The sequence below is a fragment of the Helianthus annuus genome, chromosome 8 (genome assembly GCF_002127325.2).
Source record: "Helianthus annuus cultivar XRQ/B chromosome 8, HanXRQr2.0-SUNRISE, whole genome shotgun sequence".
Taxonomy (NCBI): domain Eukaryota; kingdom Viridiplantae; phylum Streptophyta; class Magnoliopsida; order Asterales; family Asteraceae; genus Helianthus; species Helianthus annuus.
The window spans coordinates 41,626,660-41,650,340 of record NC_035440.2 but is presented as its reverse complement, the minus strand read 5'-3'; the positions used below and the strand labels follow the sequence as shown (position 1 = coordinate 41,650,340).

The 23,681-nt window shown below is 34.1% G+C and overlaps 3 protein-coding genes across 3 annotated transcripts; 1 reads left to right on the top strand and 2 right to left on the bottom strand.

Moving 5' to 3' along the window:
- The first annotated feature begins 3,080 nt into the window (after positions 1 to 3,080).
- On the top strand, positions 3,081 to 5,058 carry LOC110872741. The gene is made up of 2 exons (XM_022121606.2): positions 3,081 to 3,219; positions 3,477 to 5,058. The coding sequence occupies exon 2, from the start codon at positions 3,566 to 3,568 to the stop codon at positions 4,946 to 4,948; it is 1,383 nt and encodes a 460-aa protein (XP_021977298.1). The 5' UTR covers positions 3,081 to 3,219; positions 3,477 to 3,565; the 3' UTR covers positions 4,949 to 5,058.
- Positions 5,059 to 7,560: 2,502 nt separating this feature from the next.
- On the bottom strand, positions 7,561 to 8,698 carry LOC110871061. Its single transcript, XM_022120036.1, has 4 exons — positions 8,640 to 8,698; positions 8,457 to 8,564; positions 8,134 to 8,280; positions 7,561 to 8,036 (listed from the first exon to the last, which is right to left on the bottom strand). Exons 3-4 carry the CDS (start codon positions 8,269 to 8,271, stop codon positions 7,761 to 7,763), a joined length of 414 nt encoding a protein of 137 aa, XP_021975728.1. The 5' UTR covers positions 8,272 to 8,280; positions 8,457 to 8,564; positions 8,640 to 8,698; the 3' UTR covers positions 7,561 to 7,760.
- Positions 8,699 to 15,327: 6,629 nt separating this feature from the next.
- Positions 15,328 to 17,569, bottom strand: LOC110869920. The gene is made up of 7 exons (XM_022119123.2): positions 17,429 to 17,569; positions 17,078 to 17,345; positions 16,898 to 16,994; positions 16,121 to 16,148; positions 15,958 to 16,023; positions 15,776 to 15,861; positions 15,328 to 15,673 (listed from the first exon to the last, which is right to left on the bottom strand). Exons 1-7 carry the CDS (start codon positions 17,567 to 17,569, stop codon positions 15,328 to 15,330), a joined length of 1,032 nt encoding a protein of 343 aa, XP_021974815.2.
- Positions 17,570 to 23,681: the final 6,112 nt, after the last annotated feature.

The following is a 23,681-nucleotide window of genomic DNA, read 5'->3' as shown; positions in this document are numbered from 1 at the left end:
AAGTAGCTGGTGGCTGGTAGCTGGAAGCTGGAAGCTGGTAGCTGTTGGCTGAAAGCTGGTAGCTGTAGCTGGAAGCTAGTAGCTGTAGCTTTTTAGATATATTTGGTGTTTGGTAGAGTAGCTGGAGTTTTTAATAAAATGTATAAAATGACCAAAATGGACATAACTAAAAATTTAGAAAGTTTGTGCATTAAAAACTTCCTTATTTTTAGTGGTTAAAATAGTCATTTTTCCCTAAAAGCTTGTAGCTCCTTCTAAACGCTACTAGTAGTAGCGTTCAACCAAAAGCTTGAAGCTCCTAACCTAAAAGCTTAAAGCTCCTTCAACCAAACAAGACCTTTTATTGAGTATGAGCTTTTTCTTAAAAGCTTAAAGCTTGAAGCTCCTAAAAGCTCCATGCCAAACATACCCTATAACTTTTTCATACATTAGTATTTTTAAAAATAAATTACACCGTATTTACAAGCATTCCATTCTCTTTAATTCGAACAGTCTATTGCTATAGTTTTCTTTAAAAAAAATTACAGGATTTTGAATACCCATTACGTGATTTTGAATACTCAGTAAGTAACTACGTGATTACGTGATTTTGAATACTCATTAACTGATTACGTAGTTACGTAACAATAGTTGACTATGCATTATTACGTGATTTCGTTATTTTGAATACCCATTTCATGATTACGTGATTTCATTATAGTATTTTATGTGAAACTAGACTGAGTAATTACGTAATTACGTAAAAACATAACATGTAATACATAATACTTCATATGGAATATCTAATATTTCAGGTCTAGTCACGTATTAAGGATATTTTATATACAAAACATTAGTCAAATCAACCTAATATCTGTGTGTGTATATATATAGTTAAGAATATGTATACTGTGAATTCGAATTTCGAGTTAAACTCGAATTCAAATCGAGTCGAATTTCGAACTTTTTAAATAGTGATTCAAATACTGAACACCCTTAGAGTCATGGCCGGCCATGGGGGTGGGCAGGGAGGACCACCGGCCAGGGCCCGATATTTCGAGGGGCACGTTTTTTATATAAAAAAAAAACCCGATATGTATATGTAAAATTTTTTTTAGTCGGGTACATCCATACAAACACCAACATAGACCCCTTACAAAACTATTCTTATGGTTTAGATTAGTTATTAACCCTTTTGGCATTAGGTTTAGACTTTTAGTGAGCCAAATACCTAATTTCGTTAAGGCCTAAAAGCATATTTTTCGAACTCGAACAGAGTACACGAATTCTCAGGGCCGGCCTGCTTAGAGTCCACCAACTTTACACAATCAAGGAGATATCAAAATATGCTATTTCCACAGCAGGTTCCAAACATCACAAAAAAAAAAAAAAAAAAAAAAATGCAATTTTGGTGTCATCGTTGTGGTCCATGTGGAAAATGAGAATGAGAGAATTTTCAAGAACCACCAAGCCCCAGTGCATAAAGTTGAAGAGATAAAGCAAAGTCATTCGTATGGATGATCAAAACAGGACGAAGCTTCATCTTTTAGATTGAAATGATAAATACACTTTTAATATTTGCTTTTGATTGTCTCTTCTTGTTCTAGCATCTCGTTAATATATTTTTTTTTATAAGTTACCCGTCATTTAAAAAAAAATAGAAGTAAGCCCTTCTAAACCGTCATTTTAAAAGAAATAGAAGTAAGCCCTTCTTAAAACAATATGTCACACAGTTATTCTAACATGATTATAAAAAGTAGGCCAGCAAACAAACTAAACGTTCGTTTGTGTTTGTCCGTTCGTTTATTAAACAAACGAACACGAACAAGAAATTTCGTTCATTTAGTTAAATGAACAAACATGAATAGAGGCTGCGTTGGTTCATTTATGTTCGTGAACATTCGGTAACGTGTTTGTTTGTGTTCGATAGTTCATTAATCTTTTTAGTTTTTATGTTTTATTTAAATAATTTAAAATTCCGAGAAATAAAATATTTGATTGTGTCAGTGTATTATATATTTTGTTCATGAACGCTTGTTTGTGTTCGTTTATTTTCATTTATGTTCACGAATATTAGTTTATGCTCATTTGTGTTCGTCAACGTTCGTTTTTGTTCACAGCTAGGGTTGTAAACGAACCGAACGAACACGAACAAAAAGCCATGTTCGTGTTCGTTCGTTAAGGAAATTAACATGTTCGCGAACTGTTTACTATCGCATACCGAACAAAAGTTTATGTTCGTGTTCGTTCGTTAAGGAAGTTTAGTTTTTCACGAACAGTTCGTGAACACTGGCCTCGAACACAAGCAAATAAAAATGAACGCAAACGAACATTTAACTTGAAAATAAAAAACAAAACCATTGTTACCCTTAAACATTGGGTACAAGTAGTTAAATACAACCATCAAATAATAAATCAAAACACAAGAAGTCTACTACACCACCAAAAGATGAATCAAATTTAACTAATTTAGACATAATTATCCCTAAAAATGCCTTAGAATGTCCAAATTTTAGCTAACTTAGAAAAAAAAAATTGGGTTTCAAGTTTTCAATATGTTAAGATAAAAGGTTTATTATTTATTAATTTTTAATATAATCAAACGAACACGAACGAACATAAACGAACGAACATGAACGAACTTAACCGAACATATTGTCGAACGTTCATGAACGCAGTCGAACGAACGAGACCCGTGTTCGTGTTCGTTCGCTAAGCTGACCGAACGGAATTTTTTGTTCGTGTTCGTTCGTTAAGCAAATCGAACGAACATAAACGAACTTCCCGCCGAACGGTTCACGAACTGTTCGCTGAACGTTCAGTTTGTTTACAACCCTATTCAGAGCCTAAAATTAACAAACAAATAAATACGAACAAATTCATTTCCATAACAAACAAACACTAACACAAAATCTCGTTCAAAAAATGTTCATAAACACATATATTTGTTAAGAAACGAACACGAACAAGTTTTTAGTTTTTATTCGTGTTCGTTCATCTAGGTGAATTATGTCAACAAGAGAATCTTTGAAGGACCATTATCACCAACTTCTCCCCTCATTCGAGGAAAGTACCACCTTTTTAAAGCAAGCAAACATCGGAGGACAGACAGAGAAAAAGCATTCCACCTCTCCCACAACACTTTTAACCATTTGCTCCTCTTTTCACATCACAAACAAAGAATCTTCAAATCAACAACGAACAGTAACACCATGAACATAAACTAATCTTCAATTACAGGTCTGTGTTTTTCTTCTTTCTTAGATTATTTGCTTCATGTCTTATTAAGGTTACCATTTTTTAATATTTGAAGTTGATGTTTTGAATTATTTTTAGGGTCTATAACTCTAGAATTTAAGTTCCATATTTATATTCAACAAAACATAATTGATGTATTGATGCTAGCAATTGATGATTAAAGAATTGTTTTCTCACATTTTCGCCTTGTTTTTTTTTTTTTTTTTGTCAAACTATTGATTTTCATTTTTCAACTGCAGAAATCATATTATAATGATGATATCTATATGTTCTAGTGGTGGAATCTAGAGGAACTTAGAGATTACCTATATAGAATTCATACAGTATCATGTTGTCTAGTGAAAATGCTGGAATTGAAGGCCAAGTTAATGGCAGCCATGGTTCGGTAAACAATACAACATCGAGATTCCATCAGTTTCGTAGGAAACTCGATTGGGATTGCCTTAAGAAAACGGGTAAAGAATGGATAAGAAACCCGATGAATATGGTCTTGTTGATCTGGATCCTATGTGTCACGATCTCGGGTGCGATTCTCTTCCTGGTCATGACCGGCATGTTAAATAACGCGCTTCCTAAAAAGTACCAACGAGAAGCGTGGTTTGAGGTGAATAATCAGATTCTCAATGCGTTGTTTACGCTCATATGTTTATACCATCACCCTCGTAGGATACACCATCTCGTGCTCCTTTTAAGATGGAGATCGGAAGATGTTCACAAGTTGAGGAAGGAATATTGCAAAAATGGAACTTATAAACCTAACGAGCGGATGCATATGCTTATCGTGGTCTTGTTACTTAACCTCAATTGTTTTGCACAATACGCGTTGTGTGCTTTAAATGTTGGTTACACTAGATCAAAGAGGCCAGCAATTGGGGTGGCGATTACTATTTCTGTAGCAATCGCCGCCCCTGCAATTGCTGGCGTGTACACCATTGTTAGCCCGTTAGGGAAAGATTACGATTTGGGTTCCGATGAAGAATCCCAAATTCACAACCATGATGTTAAAAGAGTGAAATCGTTGGAAAGAAGATTGTCTTTTTCACTTTCAACTAGTGAAACTAGTCCGAAATGGAGTGGAGGCATACTTGAGTTTTGGAATGATATTTCCATTGCATACCTCTCATTGTTTTTTAGCTGTTGTGTTTTCGGGTGGAATATGGAAAGACTCGGGTTTGGGAACATGTACGTGCATACGGCTACGTTTCTTCTAGTATGTTTGGCCCCGTTTTGGATCTTCACCATGGCGGCTATCAACATTAGTAACGAGACTATAAGGGAAGCTTTAGGGACTACCGGACTCTTTCTGTGTGTTTTTGGCTTACTTTATGGTGGTTTTTGGAGGATTCAAATGAGGAAAAGATATAATCTACCACCATCTAGCGCGTGTTGTGGTAAACCCGCGGTTACCGATTGTGCATTATGGCTTTTCTGTTGTTGGTGTTCTCTGGCTCAAGAAGTCCGAACGGGTAACTCTTATGATATCGTGGAAGATAAGTTTTACAAGAAACCTGGGCAGGAGCCCGGTCGACCGGGCACTGGTTCTCCGGTCCAGCATAGCTCCTCCTTGACCCTGGGCCGTCGTGGGCTTTCTGACGATAATAAAAGCTCGACCGCGCAGTTATCAATGGTGGAAGAAGGTTCATCTTCAAGAGGTAAAGATGCAACTCTACAACCACCTTTTCAAAACTCTATAAATAGAGAGGGTAATTAAAGAGTATCTTTTAATTTGTGTGTGAGTTTAGCTTATATAACTGTAGACTAATACTAATTTAAATGCACTTTTCTAGATATTGCATAATTTATAATGTTTTGATTTGTTAATGTAATTACTTAAAAAGGGTGTGATCAAACACCAAATAGAGTTTCTTGATGAAGTAATATTCCGACGAGTCTAGCAATAGTTAATCTAGTTGAAATTTTAAAAAGCTTTCGCACCCGGTAAAAGTTTTATAAATTTAAGAGAATAATATTACAAGTAATAAAGCTCTTGCACCCGAACGATGTTTGATACATAAAAAGCTCATCACTTTCACCTCCTCAATGATGCTTGTCACCGCTGCCTGCTTCTTCTCGAAAAAAGCCCCGTTCCTTGTCTTCGAAATGCACCAAAACACCGTTTGCACAATCCCATTGAATACCTTTATTACTTTATTCGACCCATTTACCGCCTTGTGAAGCTCAAGAAGATCCCTCACACTAAACGCATATATGGTCGCACCTTGCACCATTGAGACACAAGATGCCAAACCGTCTGCGTTAAGTGACACGAGTTAAAGACGTGTTCTGCAGACTCTGGAAAATTTGACCGACACAACTCGTTTTGAACCGGAATCTACGGGTAGAGGTGCACATTTCAGGTCTTTTATATATCCAGTTCCGGGTATTGTCAACAAAGTCAAGAACCAGGTATTGCAATACCTTGGTCGGGTATGGAACCGGATTTTGGAGAGAGTGATTGGCTTGTTTATTGTCCCAGTTCTGGGTTTTTTGCAGGTTTTGATCAGGTAGGGTTGGGTATACCCGAGTTGGACCCGATTTTATAAAATAGGGTATGGACCTGGTAAATATGCCCGACAAAACGGGTGGGTTGGGTCGGGTTGGGTGGCGGGTCAAAACGGGTTTGGGTCGGAACGGGTCCGGGTCAATTAAAGAAAGGGTTGTTTTGGTTCGGGTCGGAACGGGTTCGGGTTGAAACAAGTCCGGGTCAGAACGGGTTTTGGGTTGAAATGGGTCCGGGTCAGAACGGGTTTCGGGTCAGGTCGGGTTGGGTCAGTTTAAAATAGTGCCGTTTTCTATGAAAAGAAACATATCACTTTGATCCAAAAGTGATATATGTTTATAAAAACTATGTTCAAAAGAATCACACATGATGTAGAGCTTGCAGGAAGACAACCATGGAATTCATATTCCGGCGAACCTGTTCCTGCATTTTCGGATGAGTTATAATACCTGCTTTTTTTGTGCACCTCTATCATGGGCCTATACAAGTTGGGTCTAAACCCAGCCTAAATCAACCTAAACATAATAATACATGTGTACATAAAACCGTATGTACAACTAATAATACAACTAAGTCAACTAACCATACCATCTAACATTGCAATTTTAGGGAAGTGATACGCCGAACGATCAACACACGCACAAACAATTTAAATGCGAAAACGAAAATAACGAACACAAAATTTTATGTGGTTTGGTTTTGATGTAAAACTACATCCATTATCCATTGCTACTCGGTTTTGAGCAAATATGGGCCCTCTTTAATGAAACTGGTTTTAACTCTTGTTTTCCTTGTCGTCAACCTGAGCCCAAGTCCAAAGCCTTCGCAAACCCAATAGTAATCAACAAAATACACCCAATATAACATGTGAGTTGTTTTTTTGTTTTTTTCGTTATGGTAATGCAAGAGGTCGGAAATCAGGTTGTTTCTGATGATGAAAAGAGCTTTTTTTGTTTTGATACTATAGGGTCGTTAATCCCTGAGAGGCTGAGACGAAACAATAAGTAACCTATCATGTTAGATTCTTTTATTCTATTTAAAAATATCAAGTTTGCACCTAATACTATCCTATTATTAAATAAGTAGTCAAAGTTATATAAAAACGAAATAAAATAATTAACTTGAAGGCATTATTGTTTGGAAATATGGGCTACCATGAATATAAGTTGTTCTTTTCAAGAATTGGTCGGGCCCATATGTCACGATAAATCACAAATGGATGATAAGATTCATTCGAACTGGTGGCTTGGTGGCTCAAGTATGTAGCCAACTCTGATCGTTATGGAGAACGAGATGCATTTGCTCGATTAAGGGCATTCTAAGATGCTTATCCGGTAATTTAGTAGATCGTTAAAATAAATTTACCAACATTGTGTCGGGCTAATAGGCCGCTAGCAGTCTAGCATAGGTGTCGTGTTTTCCATCCTATGCTGCCACCTACTCATGGAGACGACACGTGCCTTTTATGCATTGCATGTAGTCATCTAGTCTTCAACCAATAGATAATTATGTTGGTTATCATAGAAAGGTAGTGGTTATTTAGTTGCTTGATTAATATATAGCAATGAAATAACAAAGCACAAACGAAACTGTTATTGAAATTAGGATTGGTGTTTCACAATGCTGATTTGTTATATATATATATATATATATATATATATACTAACGGTAAGATTCGTGTGCAAACACGAATGATTTTTTAGAAAACCATGCATAACACATATTAATAGAACATGTAGATACGTGTATAGATATTGTACCAAAACTTATTATCTATTAAAGATAATAGACAACTATAAACATGCATCACCAGTTAATATATAAGATACATATGAGTATTTCCATTGTCCTATTAAAAAAAAAGGTGTACCTACCCATTGACAATGAAACCTGTTTATAGACATAACTACATATAGAACATGTCTAAGAAGCAAAATTAGTACCACCGACGAACCAAATGTACAACGACAAACAATCATGACATGAAACGTTGTCTATAAATCTTCAATCAACGCAAGACAAACTAAGAGGACTTTATCTTTGTCACGAAATGCACAACTTTTGTTAACTTCAGCAATTGAGTAGACTTATGAAATTCTAACGAAAGTTCATCACCAAAAGCAATATTGCAAGATCTCAGATAAGAAGACCATCTAACAGTAGCGTAGTTGAATCCAGTATTGGTTTTTTGAGATGTTGTAAACAGTTCCTGGACTTCACATTTAAGATTCTGGATCTTGACAGGCTTAGGATTATCAGTATGCAGATCCAACGCAGAAGATACATCTGATGGCAGATGCTAAAAAACAGAAAACTGAATAGTGAATTTTATAAAATATTGATATATAACTGAAATTGTTGAAATAACGAAACAAAGTAACGACTGCAAAACTTACAAGCTTGTCTTCAGCATGTGTGGTGAAGTGTAAGACTGATTCTGAAGTGGATGATACTAAATGAACCTTTTGAACTTTACACGGTCTATCAACAGCTTGGTTATCCTCTACAATTGTCTTGCCATGAAGATTGTGCATCTTTTCAACCTAAGTAAATTAATTTAGACTATAACAACTCTAAATTCTTGAAATTTTGTAACTTTCTTTATCAACATAAACTATCTTCTCAACTCAGCTTTGACGTTTAAGACTCAATCATACAGAAGAATATCAATATATTGAGACAATAATAAAATGGACAGTTAAAACTAATAAATGCTTACATTAGATACAACACTTGAAGAGGCAGGAATGTCACGAACAGAAAAATCTTTAGACTGAAGTTGAGGATCGTTAACATCATCAATTATTTTTACATAATGATCTTCAGGCTACAACAAAATTTTAAAAAACCTTGTTATACTTATTATACAATAAAATATATCCGTAGGAAATTATAAACTTACAACATTTTTAACATCTGACTCATCAACCAGATGCGCAACCTTTGAATCAAATAGCCCATCATCAGCAGACTATATTTGTAAGAATGATCATATATAAGAAACCATATTTTAAATCATAATAATAAGTAAATATTACATGTGTATATATACATTAAAAATGTCCTCAAAACTCGTAAACTGCTTAGAATTACCAACCGAAGCTCCAGTGTCATCATCATCTAAAGCAACTTCCCCGGAATCCAGAACTTGCTACAATATGGGATTTCAAAAGTTATTAGCATAATATAATAAAAGTTACTTATCACCATCATGTTATCAAACAATGTATTTTATCATCAAAAATTTATACCGCAGCCAATAAGTCAAACCCATCATCCTCATAAACTGAATCATCTAAAACAACAACACCAGCTTTCTTGAAGGAAACCTCAGTTCCAGTCTCGGGATGGAAAACGGAAAGCTCAAACGTTTTAGATGCAATCATGGTGAAAACCAACCAAGATTCAACTGCTATCGGAACTTCTTGAATCAATTTTAACCATCCATCAGTAAATCCGCATCCATCAGTCCATCATTTCATCATCACATTCCAAAACCTTTTGCCAACATAGATAGTTGCCATCCCATACTCGTAATTTTTACCATAGAATTCTTTCCAAATTTGTCAGCAATTAGCTATAGAAGAAGCAACGAAATAATTAGTGCAGACTTACAAATTTGATATGAACTAATAATCAACAGAAGTTACAATGGGTTAGCCAACAAAAGTTAAAATGAGAATTACTCAACAGGGTTAGTCAACAGGAGTTATAGTATTTACACACAACCTAGCCACTGTTGGCTATCAACTGTTACATACATCTGTTGCTATCCAACAGAGGTTTCGTAACAACTGTAATCCATTATGTCCATCAGAGGTTGCAACGTGGACAAATCTTAAATATCATATGTTAGTCAACCGAGGTTAAAAGACTTAGTCAACAGAAGTTAAAAAGGTTAGTCAACAGACGTTAAGATTATAAGGAAACAGACGTTAAAAGGGCAAACAGATGTTAGCAAGTTGTTAAGCTAGTAAAAAATATTTACAGTAAGTAACAAAATAATATATCGTTACTTACAGTCATGCCAAGTTCAGGTCTAATATTTGCTGAAATGCAAGAGTTCTCGTACACACTTTCTTTAAAACATGAGACAACGAATGGCAAACTTCCAATAGCTTTTACCAATACAACATCTTTGGTTTTCAAACAACAATCTCTAACCAACTTTGTCCATCCATCCGTAAATATACAATGATCATCTCTCTTCCTTACTCGTACTAACCATGATTTGTCACCATCAAGTAGTTCTACAATTTGACCGTACGGGACCTCCTTGCCCCACAATAGACTCTCGAAATCAACTGGTATATTCTGCGACAATAGTTAAAAAACATCTTACATAAAAAATTAATGTACAATCCTAATAATAGCAAGAAAGTTAAAAAACATGCCAAAAATATAAAATCATCTTCATTAAGGAATTTTAAAAAGGATGGATTCAAATCTGCAATAAAGAATTTAAACTTACAAGTTATAAAGACGAACAACATCCAACAAAAGTTATAGACAAAGAACATCATAAAATAAACATCACTAACATCCCTTAAACTAAATCAGCACTTAAAAAACAAAAGTACCAAATATTAACCGGACTATTTGTATAATCACACACTTAAGGTATTACTAAAACAAAGCACAAAAAGAAAATCATCATCTCTCACAACACTTAAGCAAATGAACATCAACCAAAAATTATATGGTTGATTTATCAATCGTAATGTAGAAGACAACATCAAGAAGATGCATGCACAAATTGTGACAGAGAATGCTATCAGTAACTTCATTTAACTTAATGAAGTACTTAATTGATAAAAGTACACCAGATTACAGCAACTATTATTTGTTTCAACAAAGAATATGAAACGCCATCGGTGAGAAATACATACTCATAACATCAAACAATGATTAATCTAACATTTATAATACAAACAATAAATTCAAAGAAACAATACTTTTTTTTATAGTGTGTAATCTATATTATGCAATAGAACCTTTCCGATTTTGATAAGAAAGTTATGTGAGAAAACTTCCGAATATATTTTCTGGAGCTTATGTTCAATAATGGAGATGAAAAGTATATTAAATGGAGTTAATACAGATGTTATATTTACACTGGTTGGTTGGAATTAAGTTTTGTAAAATTTATACTTTACCCCCTTTTTCTTTAAAATAATGTAATTTTAGTACGGCATCAACCACTGCTTCAATATAAATTTAATGTTAAATAACAAAAACTTATCTATTAATTCATATATTTACATAATTAAAAATGGTTTTTAAATCCCGATATTAAAGATTATTATAAGTCAAATAAATAAACAATTACAAGTTAGTAGATAAGTATCTTACTTTTAACAATCCCAATACAATCTTCTCTCTTCTTCTCAGGTGAAAAAACTCTACAGTTTCTTCTTATTCAGACTTGACGATCACAAGTTTAAAGTTTTAGATCAGGTATTTTTTTTTTGTTCTCTTGTGTATTTTACAGTTATGTTTTGACATGTTCCTTTCAGTTTCTTCATTTCAAATTATATGGACATCAAAATCATAATCTGCTGATGTTAAAGTAGATAAACTTATATGAACTTGTTTTCTTTATTTTATAATAAGATTTATATCAACTTATTTAGTTACATTTTGATTCATTCCATCTAAATAAGAATCTGAAATAATGTTGTTTCATAAATATTTGGTTGTATATTTTACGAATGGTTTTAGAATTATTGTATGAAGTAGTATTGATATATTTGTTCTATCAATCTTAATTTTGATAAAATATTCTGTAACCAGTTTATAGTACTCATATGTCTGATTTGTAAGTGAATATAGCCTTGGCTGCTTAAAAAAATTGAAGTTTAAAGTTGACACAAACATGGATATTTGAAAACTTTAATGTCATATAATACTTTTTATTATACAACAATATAAATTTCATCTTACACGGTGTTAAACTCATATTGTTGGTTGTAGGGAGGATCATATTGAAGTACACAGCATATAACTTTGGTCCTACATGGTGTTAGATATTTTTTTATACCTTAAATAGAATGCTTTTCAGATACAATTGATTTTATGTTTTAGTATTTAATTGTTATTGTATTTTTTTACTTTCAGATGGAGTTTATGATTATTATCAGTGTCTCTGAATTGACAGACCTAAGTGAGGGATTGGTAAGCTATATTCTTAGAATAAATTAACTCAAATCACAATTGTATGCTAAAAACTGTATTTATAAAATTAAAGATTATATTAAATGTTATGTATTTTATATACATAGGTACTTCCAAGGATAATGAGTAACCAATTACCAAGAAAGTGTAAAGTAATAAAGTTGGTTGATTATATAGGATTTTAGTATAAGACTGCAGTACAGAGCATCGGTCATAAAAGTAAGAGGATAAACGGGCCAGAATGGACTCGGTTTGTTGAAACTTATAGAAATAAGAATATAGGCAAGTTGTGTTTAAAAAAATTAAAAGAAGTAAAATTTGAGATAAATGTTTTGAACAATGAGGGATTGGAGATTAGAAAGGATGGCTCGAACAGAGATTATGTTCATGGTTGCTTGATACATGCTGAAGAAGAAACATACTGCAAGCAGGTTAAAAATTGCTACCTTATTTTTATATATTGCCAGTGTATCTTTTGGGCTGTTAGAAAAACTTCTAATTTATATTTTGTATCCTATATAAAGTCTAATATGACATTTCTGAAATGTATGAAAATTATAGCACTTATCACACGATTTGCTGAAGCTGTTGTCAGAGAGGAGATTAAAAATTGATAATTTGGTTGCAAAAGTACATGGACCAAAGCAGAGTAGTAAAGTTGATGTGTATTATGTTTTCTTTCCTGAAAACAAAAAGGGATTGGCTGCTGGTTTTATGGGACCAAGATGGACACCTTTTTGCTTTGAAAATGATATTGAGGAAAGCTGCCAACTGTTGTTTCAATGGATGGAAAGTACTTCTAAAGACCACTTTAACTTCACTGTCAACATTTTTAACAAAGACGGGATTGGACTTCACGGGGAGACTAAACATCACTGCAGCCGTAGCAATCACCAACACCGCAAAAAGCGTCCACGTTATAAGAAACAGTTTGAATACCATGTTATAGAGACACACAGCTTGGTATTTACATATCTACTTTTAATATGGTTGATTTTACTTATAATGTTGGATCTATCTGTTATTACTTAAAGTATATGTTGTTTTGAATGAATAACTAAAGAAAGAATTTTCTTTTACAGGCAATACCGAGGAAGTTTGTTCGAGAACACCAGCTAAATGACTACCGTAGAGCTGTGCTGTCATTTGGTCATGTGAAGTTTTTGGTATAGCTGCTTGTAAGGAATGATCCTAAAAGACCTGATGACAACACCCATCTAGTGATGTATACAAACCGGCAGCGTATCATAGATGAAACGGGAATATTTGTGGGCAAAAAGCTGAGGTTTGAGATAGTCAAAGAAAAAAGTGTACCAGGAGATAAAATACACTTTGAAGTTTGTTGACATAGTCTTTGAACATCTTTTCAGCATTTAATGATTTATGTTTTAGTTGATATATTTGATGGACAAATTTCTTCTTCCATAACTAACTTAAGAATGAAGTTATGTAGTGTTAGTATATAAAGTTATATACTTTCAAAACTTTGTGGTTTTATCTTTTTATATTTTACAACTAAACATTACTATATTTTGCATTTAAACATTACTATTTTGCATCACATTTCCTGGTCGCTCAATGAAAAGAAATATAAGACTCAAAATTAACAAAATAGTATACAACCTGTAATTACAAATAACAGTGTTTTAAACATCTGCTCCTACCAAAGGGACAAACTCAACATCTGTTTCACTAAACTTTGCAAACCAAAAGGTCTATTGAAGACAAACACTGTTGAAGCAAAGTCTGTTAAACCAAACAACCTCAGCTGATGAACCAAACAACCTTTGCTGATGAACCAAAAGGTCTGTTAAGACAAAGACTGCTGAAGCAAAGGTCTCCCAAAGAGAACCTCTGCTGATGAAGCCAAATGTATGATGAATCTAAGTTCTGCTGTGGACCAACAGATATTGCACAATTCAACAGAAGATCTTTAATATAAGATCTTTAACAGATGATGATCAACAGCTCATAAGGTCTGTTGAAGCAAAGTCTATCAACAGATGCTAATGTAACTCAGATCCTAACAGTTCTTAGGCGTTAACAGATGTTAGCACGCTATAACAGTGCTTAGCCTCTAACAGATGTTAACGTATCTCAGACCCTAACAGTTTTCCCACTAACCAATTAATTAAATTTTCATTCATTCACTAACAATAATATACAACCCTACTACTTGTGCAATAAATGAAAATCACCAAAAATGTATATAATGTATAATAACAATATTATATAACAAACAAAAGGTTAAATTTACTTGATATTCAAAGCGTAGACATTACATACCAAATACACCAGTTTAGATGCTTCAGATTGTAGCCCTTACACACCAAACTTTTAACCACAGTTTGTTAAAACAACAGTTAACAGACATAAATAAAAACCACAAGAAGTCTTCAAAAATAAGTGGTTTCTACTTATCTCTCATAAGAAATGTTTTTTCATAAGCATCTAATTGTTAACCTTAGACAACTTCTTCCGGGTTCTTCTCACATTAGTGGATAGCTCACCAACGTTGACAACATCAACATCTTGAGCTATCCGCTTTCCATTGGGAATTGATCAGAATCCTTTTCAACTTCCACGACTGAATAGTTGGCCGTAACAGAGACAACATCCTTGCAACAGATCACAAAACAACTATTGATCTCATTTAATAAAATAATGAACTCTTTTAAACATATTAAACATACTTTCAAAAATAAATACTCACCCTTGAAGTTCGTTCAGCAGACACCTGGGAAGATTCTGAAAGGTTAACATCTTTAAATTTAGCTACCTCTTGAGTAACCTAAAGGATCATAATATATGATATTATATAAAAAAGTGCAGAATCCAGTCTTTGAACCTCAAAAGAAAAATAAATAGATTGAAAAAGTAATTTTATATGCTACCTCATCAGTATTTTCATCACCATTACCATTTCCACCAGCCAACTCAGCAATTATTACTAGATCATCACATGTTTTTTGCACGGTATAAACACGATAGTCATTTTTAAGATTGAACTCTGAAACATCAAGCTTAAAAGTGACCTTCTTATCAACCAATCGAAATATCTCATGAGGGAAACATCCAGTATCATTCGCCTTCACCTGCCTCTCTCTTATGTCACTCGCCACTAATCCAAGAAGCTTCTGAACATCTCTATCAAACATAACAAAAGAAACACTACCACTCTCATCCTGCACCCGGACTTGCACCTTGAACCCGAAATATATACAAATGACTAAGTAAACTGCAAAATTATATTCAAATATCGGTCTTAAACTGTTATTTATATAAATAAAATGTTAATTAATCATCATTGCTTACTTTGTGGTGATGGATGTACATTCATTACGACATTTGGGACAAACCAAAGAAGTCGGAGGCAATTGAACAATATCATCCGAAACATTTTCAACATTCTGCAATTATTCACTTTTAGCCATCACCTTCTTGAAACACTTATGACAGGCAGGATAAAACCAGCCATACTCTTCTTGCACAATCTTAATTGTCGCAACCACAACACAAGACATTTCCTGTAAAAACAATATATCAACTTGTAATCTATAGTTTGACAAACATGCAGGTGATAAACCAAACAAATAACCAAACCATATAAAAAGATGTGAAATGTTTTCTATCTCACTAATCTCATCAACATGTTCCCTCACACCATCAGTTACAAATTCTTTATGCAATGGAAAAACGCTCTGAGACGATAGTATTGTTTGAGAAGTAGAACCACTCCCTTGTCCAAACTTCAGTATAAGACTTTTGAATACCACAAATGATTAGAATTAGTATACAAATAACATGAAACCAAGTATTTGACTTGAACATCTATATAGAATAGAAATTACATTGACAAATTACCTCCTCCTTAGCTGATTAACTTCATCAATTTCTTCATTCAGAAAACATTCGTGTTGCAAACTTATCACTTTGAACTGTATATTCACCTACATGCAAAAGTATATAGATATTTAGTCAACCTGTCTTTATGTTGCTAGAAATAAAGAGTATAGTTATGATTTGCAGAAAGTAACAAAAATTACCTTTCCATGCTGTATAACAGCCATCACATGCTCATGAGCTGGAATTTTAGAGATGAACTCCTTAAACTACAGAGCATAATCATTCCACACAGTACACCGCAAAACCTTACCCCTACATGAAAACAATATTCGTATGACGATATACTAAATACTAATTTATGACCATTTTTTTACAATCTCTAATATCAAAACTAAATTGAATGAATAACAACACAAAATCAAAGAAAATTTATGACATTTATTAAAGTAGTAAATGAGCCATAAATTAACTTACATATTCACTAAGAATAAACTGTTGATCTCATTTATTACCATGATTCAACATTAGATACAAACACTATAGATCTCATTTATTACCATTACCATGATTCCACATTAAATACCAACATTCTGTAGGATCGTTGTCGGACCCGAGACAAGTCGATCAGAGGTGTTCTACTCAGTATGAACGGCGGAAACAAACATAATGAGGTAGATTCAGCTAGATTTCACTTTAAACTGTCTTTGTATTGATTTCTGATACGATTACAGGTCTGAAGACACTTCGACAGAGCTTCGCCGTCGGAAAACACCAAAGTAATTTCGTTACAACTGACACGGAAACAACTCTATATATAGCCACTCTAATTCCGTGTGAAACACACTCACACGAGATTACATTACAAGCGGAATTACAAGTCAAGCGAAATTAATGTCTAATTTCGCACGGAATCACTTGAAGACCATTTCATGCGGAATTAGCTGTTCATGCGGAATTAGTTGTTCATGCGGAATTAGTCTTTGACTTGTTTTCTTGAACTTCATGCCATGTGTAATGCAAGACTCGATACAAGACGAAGTCGACATACGTATGCACCAACACATTCTTCATCTTATTTATTAACATCATTAAATACAATCAATGATCTGTACATGACTGCACATTTAAACAACAACTTACTCCAAGTCTTGAATATCGAAATTGATCTTCTTAGTCTCTTTTGGAGGTCGACCAAAGAATTCAAGATCTCCACAACAAGCCACAGATCCAACAAAATCTATATGATCACAGTATACAACAGTATAAGTAAAACTCTCTAATTTTATACAGAGAAGACATGATTACAAAAATATACACTACCAACACTCAAAGAGTTTAACGCCTCTCCTTGAAGAATATCTTGATAAGCTCTGAAGTTAAAACCATACTCAACACCTTGCCAATCTCTCACAGGTGTAACAGTTGTGCATCTATAAAAGTTGATTTTATAAGGTTGTACTACAACTTTATATAAATCTTTATTCTCACCAACACCAAATTTCGACAAAATGACAACAACATCTTCTTGAAGCTGTCCATAAAAAACAGGTATCAGATGACTCTTAATACCTACTTGAATCTTAGCACCCTGAAGAACATTTAAAGAAAGTATCTTTTTAGCATACACCACTACATTCTCTGATAGAACGGAAAAGCAGAAATACAAATTACCTTCTCATCAATGAAGATGAGATCCATTTTATAACCTTGATTCCATTTTCGAATAATTCTCGCTTTCATGTTCCACATATCTTTCCCATTATTCAAATCGTTAACAAAACTAAGATTGTTACTGTCAACTGATATTGACATGCTTCTAATTCAGAATTCGGATTGTGATCAAATTTCAAAATCAGAGAAGACGAAAGTGTGATCAAATATGAAGAGGGAAATGAGAAGAAAAGCCTTATATAAGAAGATTATTGACATGAGTTTGTGAGTGACATGCATTAATTGCAAATTACCTATTCCCATGCATTTTTGAATTTGAATTTGCCGGTAATTAGCCTTAAACATCTGCTGATCTAAAAGCATTACAGAGCATAACAACAACTACTACTGGGTATTAAAGTAAAGTCAAATATAAATGAGCAGATGTTTACTTTGTGTCACAGCCCCCGACCCCTAACCCGGGAGCGGGCGGCCGTGAGCCAGTTTCAGTGGTATCGGTGTTTATTAATTTGGCAGCGGAAAATTTCATCAGGACCGTAGTTAGGAAATATTTTATCAGAGTTAAACACCAAAATATTTAAAATAAAGAAATGGGATAAAACCCAAGTTTCTCTGATAACACATTTATAAGTGGGACAAAACCCAAATTTTCATTTTGATGCATCTATAGGGAATGACCCCAATTATTGAAAACAATTCTCATTTTTAATTAGGTAACTTTTATTGCCACTTTTCTAAGCCTTCAGTGCACTCCAGCTGGCTTTTATTGGCTTCACACTAAGTTACTTGAAACACGTGTTTAAAACATTTTATCAGCAGGAAATACTGGTGAGTGGATCCCAGTTTAATTAAGTTTAATAAAGACCATTGTACAGTATTGAGGGCGGTCTCGCAATTACATTTGTTTCCAAGTCATATCAATTACCACCTACGGTACTGTCGTTCCGACTTATGGTCATGTTACTCCTCGCTAGGCAGTAACAAATTTCGTATACAAAACCCCAAATTTACCGACTGTAATTGTATCCTTACAAATACTCAATGACTGCTTAATGTATAATTAATTAAGTGAGGTTTTGTAAAAAAAATTTCAAAAAGGAGATTACTCACATTGCTGTCTTAGATTTTCTGTAAGGGTTTCCTGGTGACAATCTATAATTTACACAAATGCACACGCGTTAGTATAATAACCCATTTTAACATTAGTAATACCCTCCCCGAGACGGCATTCCAACGACTACGTCGGGCAGAACCACGACAGCCGTTACTGAACCCTAGATCAATCGGGCAGCGTATCTAATACGTATGCAGGGGTTATGATACTTACAACGAGGCAGAGCTTCGCTAATTAGGGGGGTATTATGCCCGAGAATAGAGACTACCCTATAGAAATTCGAGAGAAAAAGTGATTGTGAGCGAATTCAAATGAACGAACGAAGCTTTCTATTTATAGTGTTGATCTTGGACCTTGTCGCGCCCCGCGTAGACCATACCAAGGTCTTACGCGGCCTGCGAGGACTGGTAGGGTGGCGAAGGATCGCTGAGACATCGAAACGTGGCGGCACCGAAGGAGATCTGGTGTTTGAGCTGTCGCGGCCCGCGACGAAATGGTAAGAGTGCTACGCGGCCCGCGAGCGCCTCTCGAAATTTGTTTTTATTTAATTTTTGGTACAAATAAGTATTCAGGGCCTATTTTTCATATACGGGGTGTATTTTGGGGCATATAGGGACATTCTAAATAATTTAGGAGTGTCAGAAATATTTTAGGAGTGGTGTTTATATTTTGGGTATAACTCCTGAACTATTTAATAAAATATATAATGTACTCACATTAAGTATAGTAACCCAAATTAACTTTATCCCTACGTCACGAGACAGAACCCCAACGAATTTAGGCAGAGCCTTGACATACGTTACGGGACCCTAGATCAATCGAACAGGGTATCAGTGATCAGGGGTTAAAATACTTAAAACGGGGCAGGGCTTTATTATTATTATTACAGGGTGAATAAAATAAGAATATATGTATGAAAAAGAAGAAAGGGGCGGCACAGTGTGAAGGGTTTGAGCAATTTCTCAAAAAGGTGAATGATCTATTTACAGGAATTTCTCAAGATGCCTGGAGTCCATATGACTTCCACATACACCTTATCAGTACTTTCAAAGACACCTACCATTATTCATTAATGTGAAATTTGTTTATTATATTTTTTTCCTTAGTGGCCACGTAAATTCAAAAATGTGAATGTTTAATTATTATTATTATAATGTACATATATATATGAATTCAATATTTAATTAATTTATTATTTATATATTATAATTAATTTAACTACTTCACTTATTTGGCACATATAAATTCTAAAATATGACGTTTTATAAAACAATGAATACGTCTTTAGAACGAGAATATTTGTGTCTACATTTTGATCCAAGTTCCATTAAAAACGGAGTAGGTTCAAATATAATGTATTTTTATAATTTAGTTATTAAACGATTCCTAGGCCTGTCTAGGTACTTTATATTTCTAACAGTCAACTTACCCATGATCTATTAGTAAAATAGCTTTATTTAAAATTTTGGGAATGTTACACTTTGGCAGAGCTTTGAGTGAATTTTAAATGATTTTATATATTAGGATTTATGATGCAATAATGACATAAGAAAAGCATTGTTGGACAGCCTCTCTGCCTGCCACATCAGCTTTTCTTATGTCATCGGGATTTCTCCTTTTATAGAAAGCATATATATATATATATATATATATATATATATATATATATAATGGCAAATTATGAAAGTTATAGCAGCAACGGATTAACAAGGAACTAAGAATCCTAAAAACAAAAAGTAATTACAAGGTTATATTAATGGTTGAAAAGTCACGCCACCTCTTTCATTTCGTACTATCTAGACTAGACGTATTTTTCACCCAAAAGAACGACTCCTCTGTAATATTTTCGACTACCTTACCAATAGGGATTTGACACATCATTAAACACCTGATCGTTTTTGGTCTTCTAGATCTTCCACATCGATTGGCATCGAAGTACCGATCAAAGATAAAAGATTTATGTTTCAAAATACCCTAGATTAGTCGTGGAAAATAGGGTATCGAACCACGAAGAGCTAGTGGTTGGTGTAAGACCTTAATCGATTGCAAAACATGATTGAAAACTTGAAATTGGATTTGTTAGATTCAGAAGATTAATGCTAAACGAAGTTGTAAATGCAATTAAGTAAACAATGAACATAACCAAGCATTAAGTTTGATAGCACAATTAGTAAATCGAGTTTATCGACTAACATGAAAGATTATATAGACACAATCTTGTCAAATAAGGCATCAGTTATGTGTGAAAGACCTATGATTGTAAAACCTATGTTTACAATGATTAAACACCAAAGTAATTAGACAATACAAGATTATCACCATCAAACACAAAGATGTTTACATAACCTTCAATCATATATCTTGACATTCAATGATTAAACACCGATTAACCCAAAATACATGAAGTGATTCTAGAACACAATGTTTAGGAACAACCAACAAATGAAATAACACATAAAAACCTAGAAATTGTCATAGATCTCTAACAACTACCAACAGCCGAGGCATCCTAACAGACCGGTAGACTTGAACCTTGTTCCTACATGACCCGATCATTTCAATTTATGAACTAAATGGCACATAAACCCTAGCTCTCGTTTGTGATCAACAGGGTTTTAGCCACACATGTTCATACTAGATAAAGATATGTTGCAATTTTGGTAGAACTTGAAGAAAATTTGATGTTGGAATGCCTTCTCTATAAGGCTTAATCGTCCTCTAATGGTGTATCTTTGCCGAAAATACCTTAAAGAAACACTTTTATTCGACCAAAAACCACCTAAAAACCATCAGGGGCGTACAATACGGCCAGACCCGTAAAATACAACTTTGGGTAAACAAAATACGGCTTGGAGACTACCTATGGGGTCCTTTCTACATAAAGTAACTTGTTTCCAAATGATATTAATGGTAGAAAACGTGATTTAAGGTGCTAAAATGTGACTCATTGGAAACATACATCACACATCGTGGCAAAGAACATTGTCTCAACGACTTTCTTCCACCATTTAGATCTCTGCTGCCTTATCACCCATCGGTCATCGCATCATATTTTGACAAGAAATTATACAATATCTTGCGAACTAATATACATGTAATGTAATGTAATGTCAATGGCATGAAAAAAGGTGTGGTCACTTGACACTAGTATCGAAAGGGTGCAAGGGTGGGTCTGCGCCTGCACACAACCACACACAAACACAAACATAAACCTAAATCAAGTGTTCATTCACATCCCAATTCAATACACAAACACACAACTTGAAAATGAAAACCCTAATCTAAATCAGCTGCATAACGCGTTAACTTAACACTGAATATCATTTCTTCATAATTCTTGTACTTTATATTCGTGGTTGAAATAGGGTTCAAACTTCAACCTATAGAGGATTTCATTGTGGGATGTGTCGCTAAAGGTGGTTTAGTGATTTTTTTCTAGAGATGAACAAAACCTTTAGCATGGTAGTGTAGGTTCTAATTTGAAAGTCATTTAATTATTAGATACCACCATTTTGGAAGATTAGTTATATGGACCAAATTATTAATATACGCTACTCTTTATTTATTTCAGTTTGGTTAAAATGGTTGTTCAATATATAGAAAATAATAAAAGAATAATAACTTATTTAAAAAATAAACTATGATACATTTGTCTCACACACTATTGAGATGATGAAAAGAGATGCACATTACATCCCATAGGGGCTATGTAATCGAAGGTACAATTGTGGATCCGGGGTTTAGAAGGACACGCGGGATAATGCATTCCGGTATATGATGAATCGAATGAGTATGAACATTCCAGCCTTCTTTCAACCTTATACTATGCCAGGGTCATTCGGTATGCCAGGTCAGTTTGATTCGGGTGATCAGGGTGGTTCGAGTCAGCAGGTTAGTCAGGGGTCTGGATCGGGTCAGTATGGGTAAGTGGATCCGGCACCCGAGTTGTAACGCCTAGCTTTATGAAACCTTCCTTATTTAGAAAGGTTATTTAAATTCTTATTTTTGGAAACTTATACTTGTATCATATTCATAATTCACTTACAACTTCGTAATTCGAAATGTTGATCGTAATAAAACTTGATCTTTTTATGTGAATTATACATGTTTGATACTATTCGTTTTACGTTCGTTTGATACACATTCCTTTTTATACATATTTGATACACATTCGTTTTCCGCACAAATTAGTACTCGTCTAACATACAAACAATCGTAAATATGTGTTTTAATACTATTTATACATGTAAATGCTTGTACATGCATTCACGATACTCAATCTATGCTTTCATACATGTTTTCTACTTAATTTTATGTCAAATACACAAGTTATAGCTTGAAATAATGAAATATCAAAGTTTAGGGACTAAAATGCAAAGAAAAAATAAAAATCAGGCCAAATGAGGCTTGGCGCTATGCGACGCCTAAGGCATTTAGCCTTGGCGTAGCGCCAAGGCCTCCTATCCACAGAAAGTTGTTTCCTTTCAGCAGATTGGCCATATCCTCTCCACCTTTCTCTTCCCCAATCACCAATCAAGCTTCTTAAACACCAAACCCTAATCCCGCATTATAAAACCAAGCCTCCATCACCTTATTTTCACTTTTCCTACTCTTTGACTCTCCAAAAACACTCTCAAATAAGTTACATTTTCAAGTTTGGGGCAGAAATTCTAAGTTCTAAAGTGAGCTTCACCTCACTTTTCTTCAACTTTTCTTCACCAAATCTTCTTCTACAAATCTTGGAACACCTCTAGGAGTGTTTCCATAAGATTACCATGGTAATCTAAGGTGGAACATCACCATTTTGAGGTCAAAACTTTTTGTTTTGAAAAATTTTGCTTTAAACTTTATTAAACTCATACTTTCTTACATAAATCTTGTACCTACCTTGCCTCTAATCAAGTCCATGGTTATAGTGCTTGTGTATGGTTGATTCTTACAAGTTTAGAGGTGCAAACACTCTCTAAACTTTATGTTTTGTACAATGTTCACGTATCTTCTATCTCTTCGCTAAAACTTGGTGAAATCTTTGTACCCACCAAGCTCACAACTTAGCCTATAGTTGTGGGTTTGTGTTGAGGTTGATTTCCATCAAGTTATGAGTTCAAAACTCTTTACTTTAAGTTTATACATGTTATA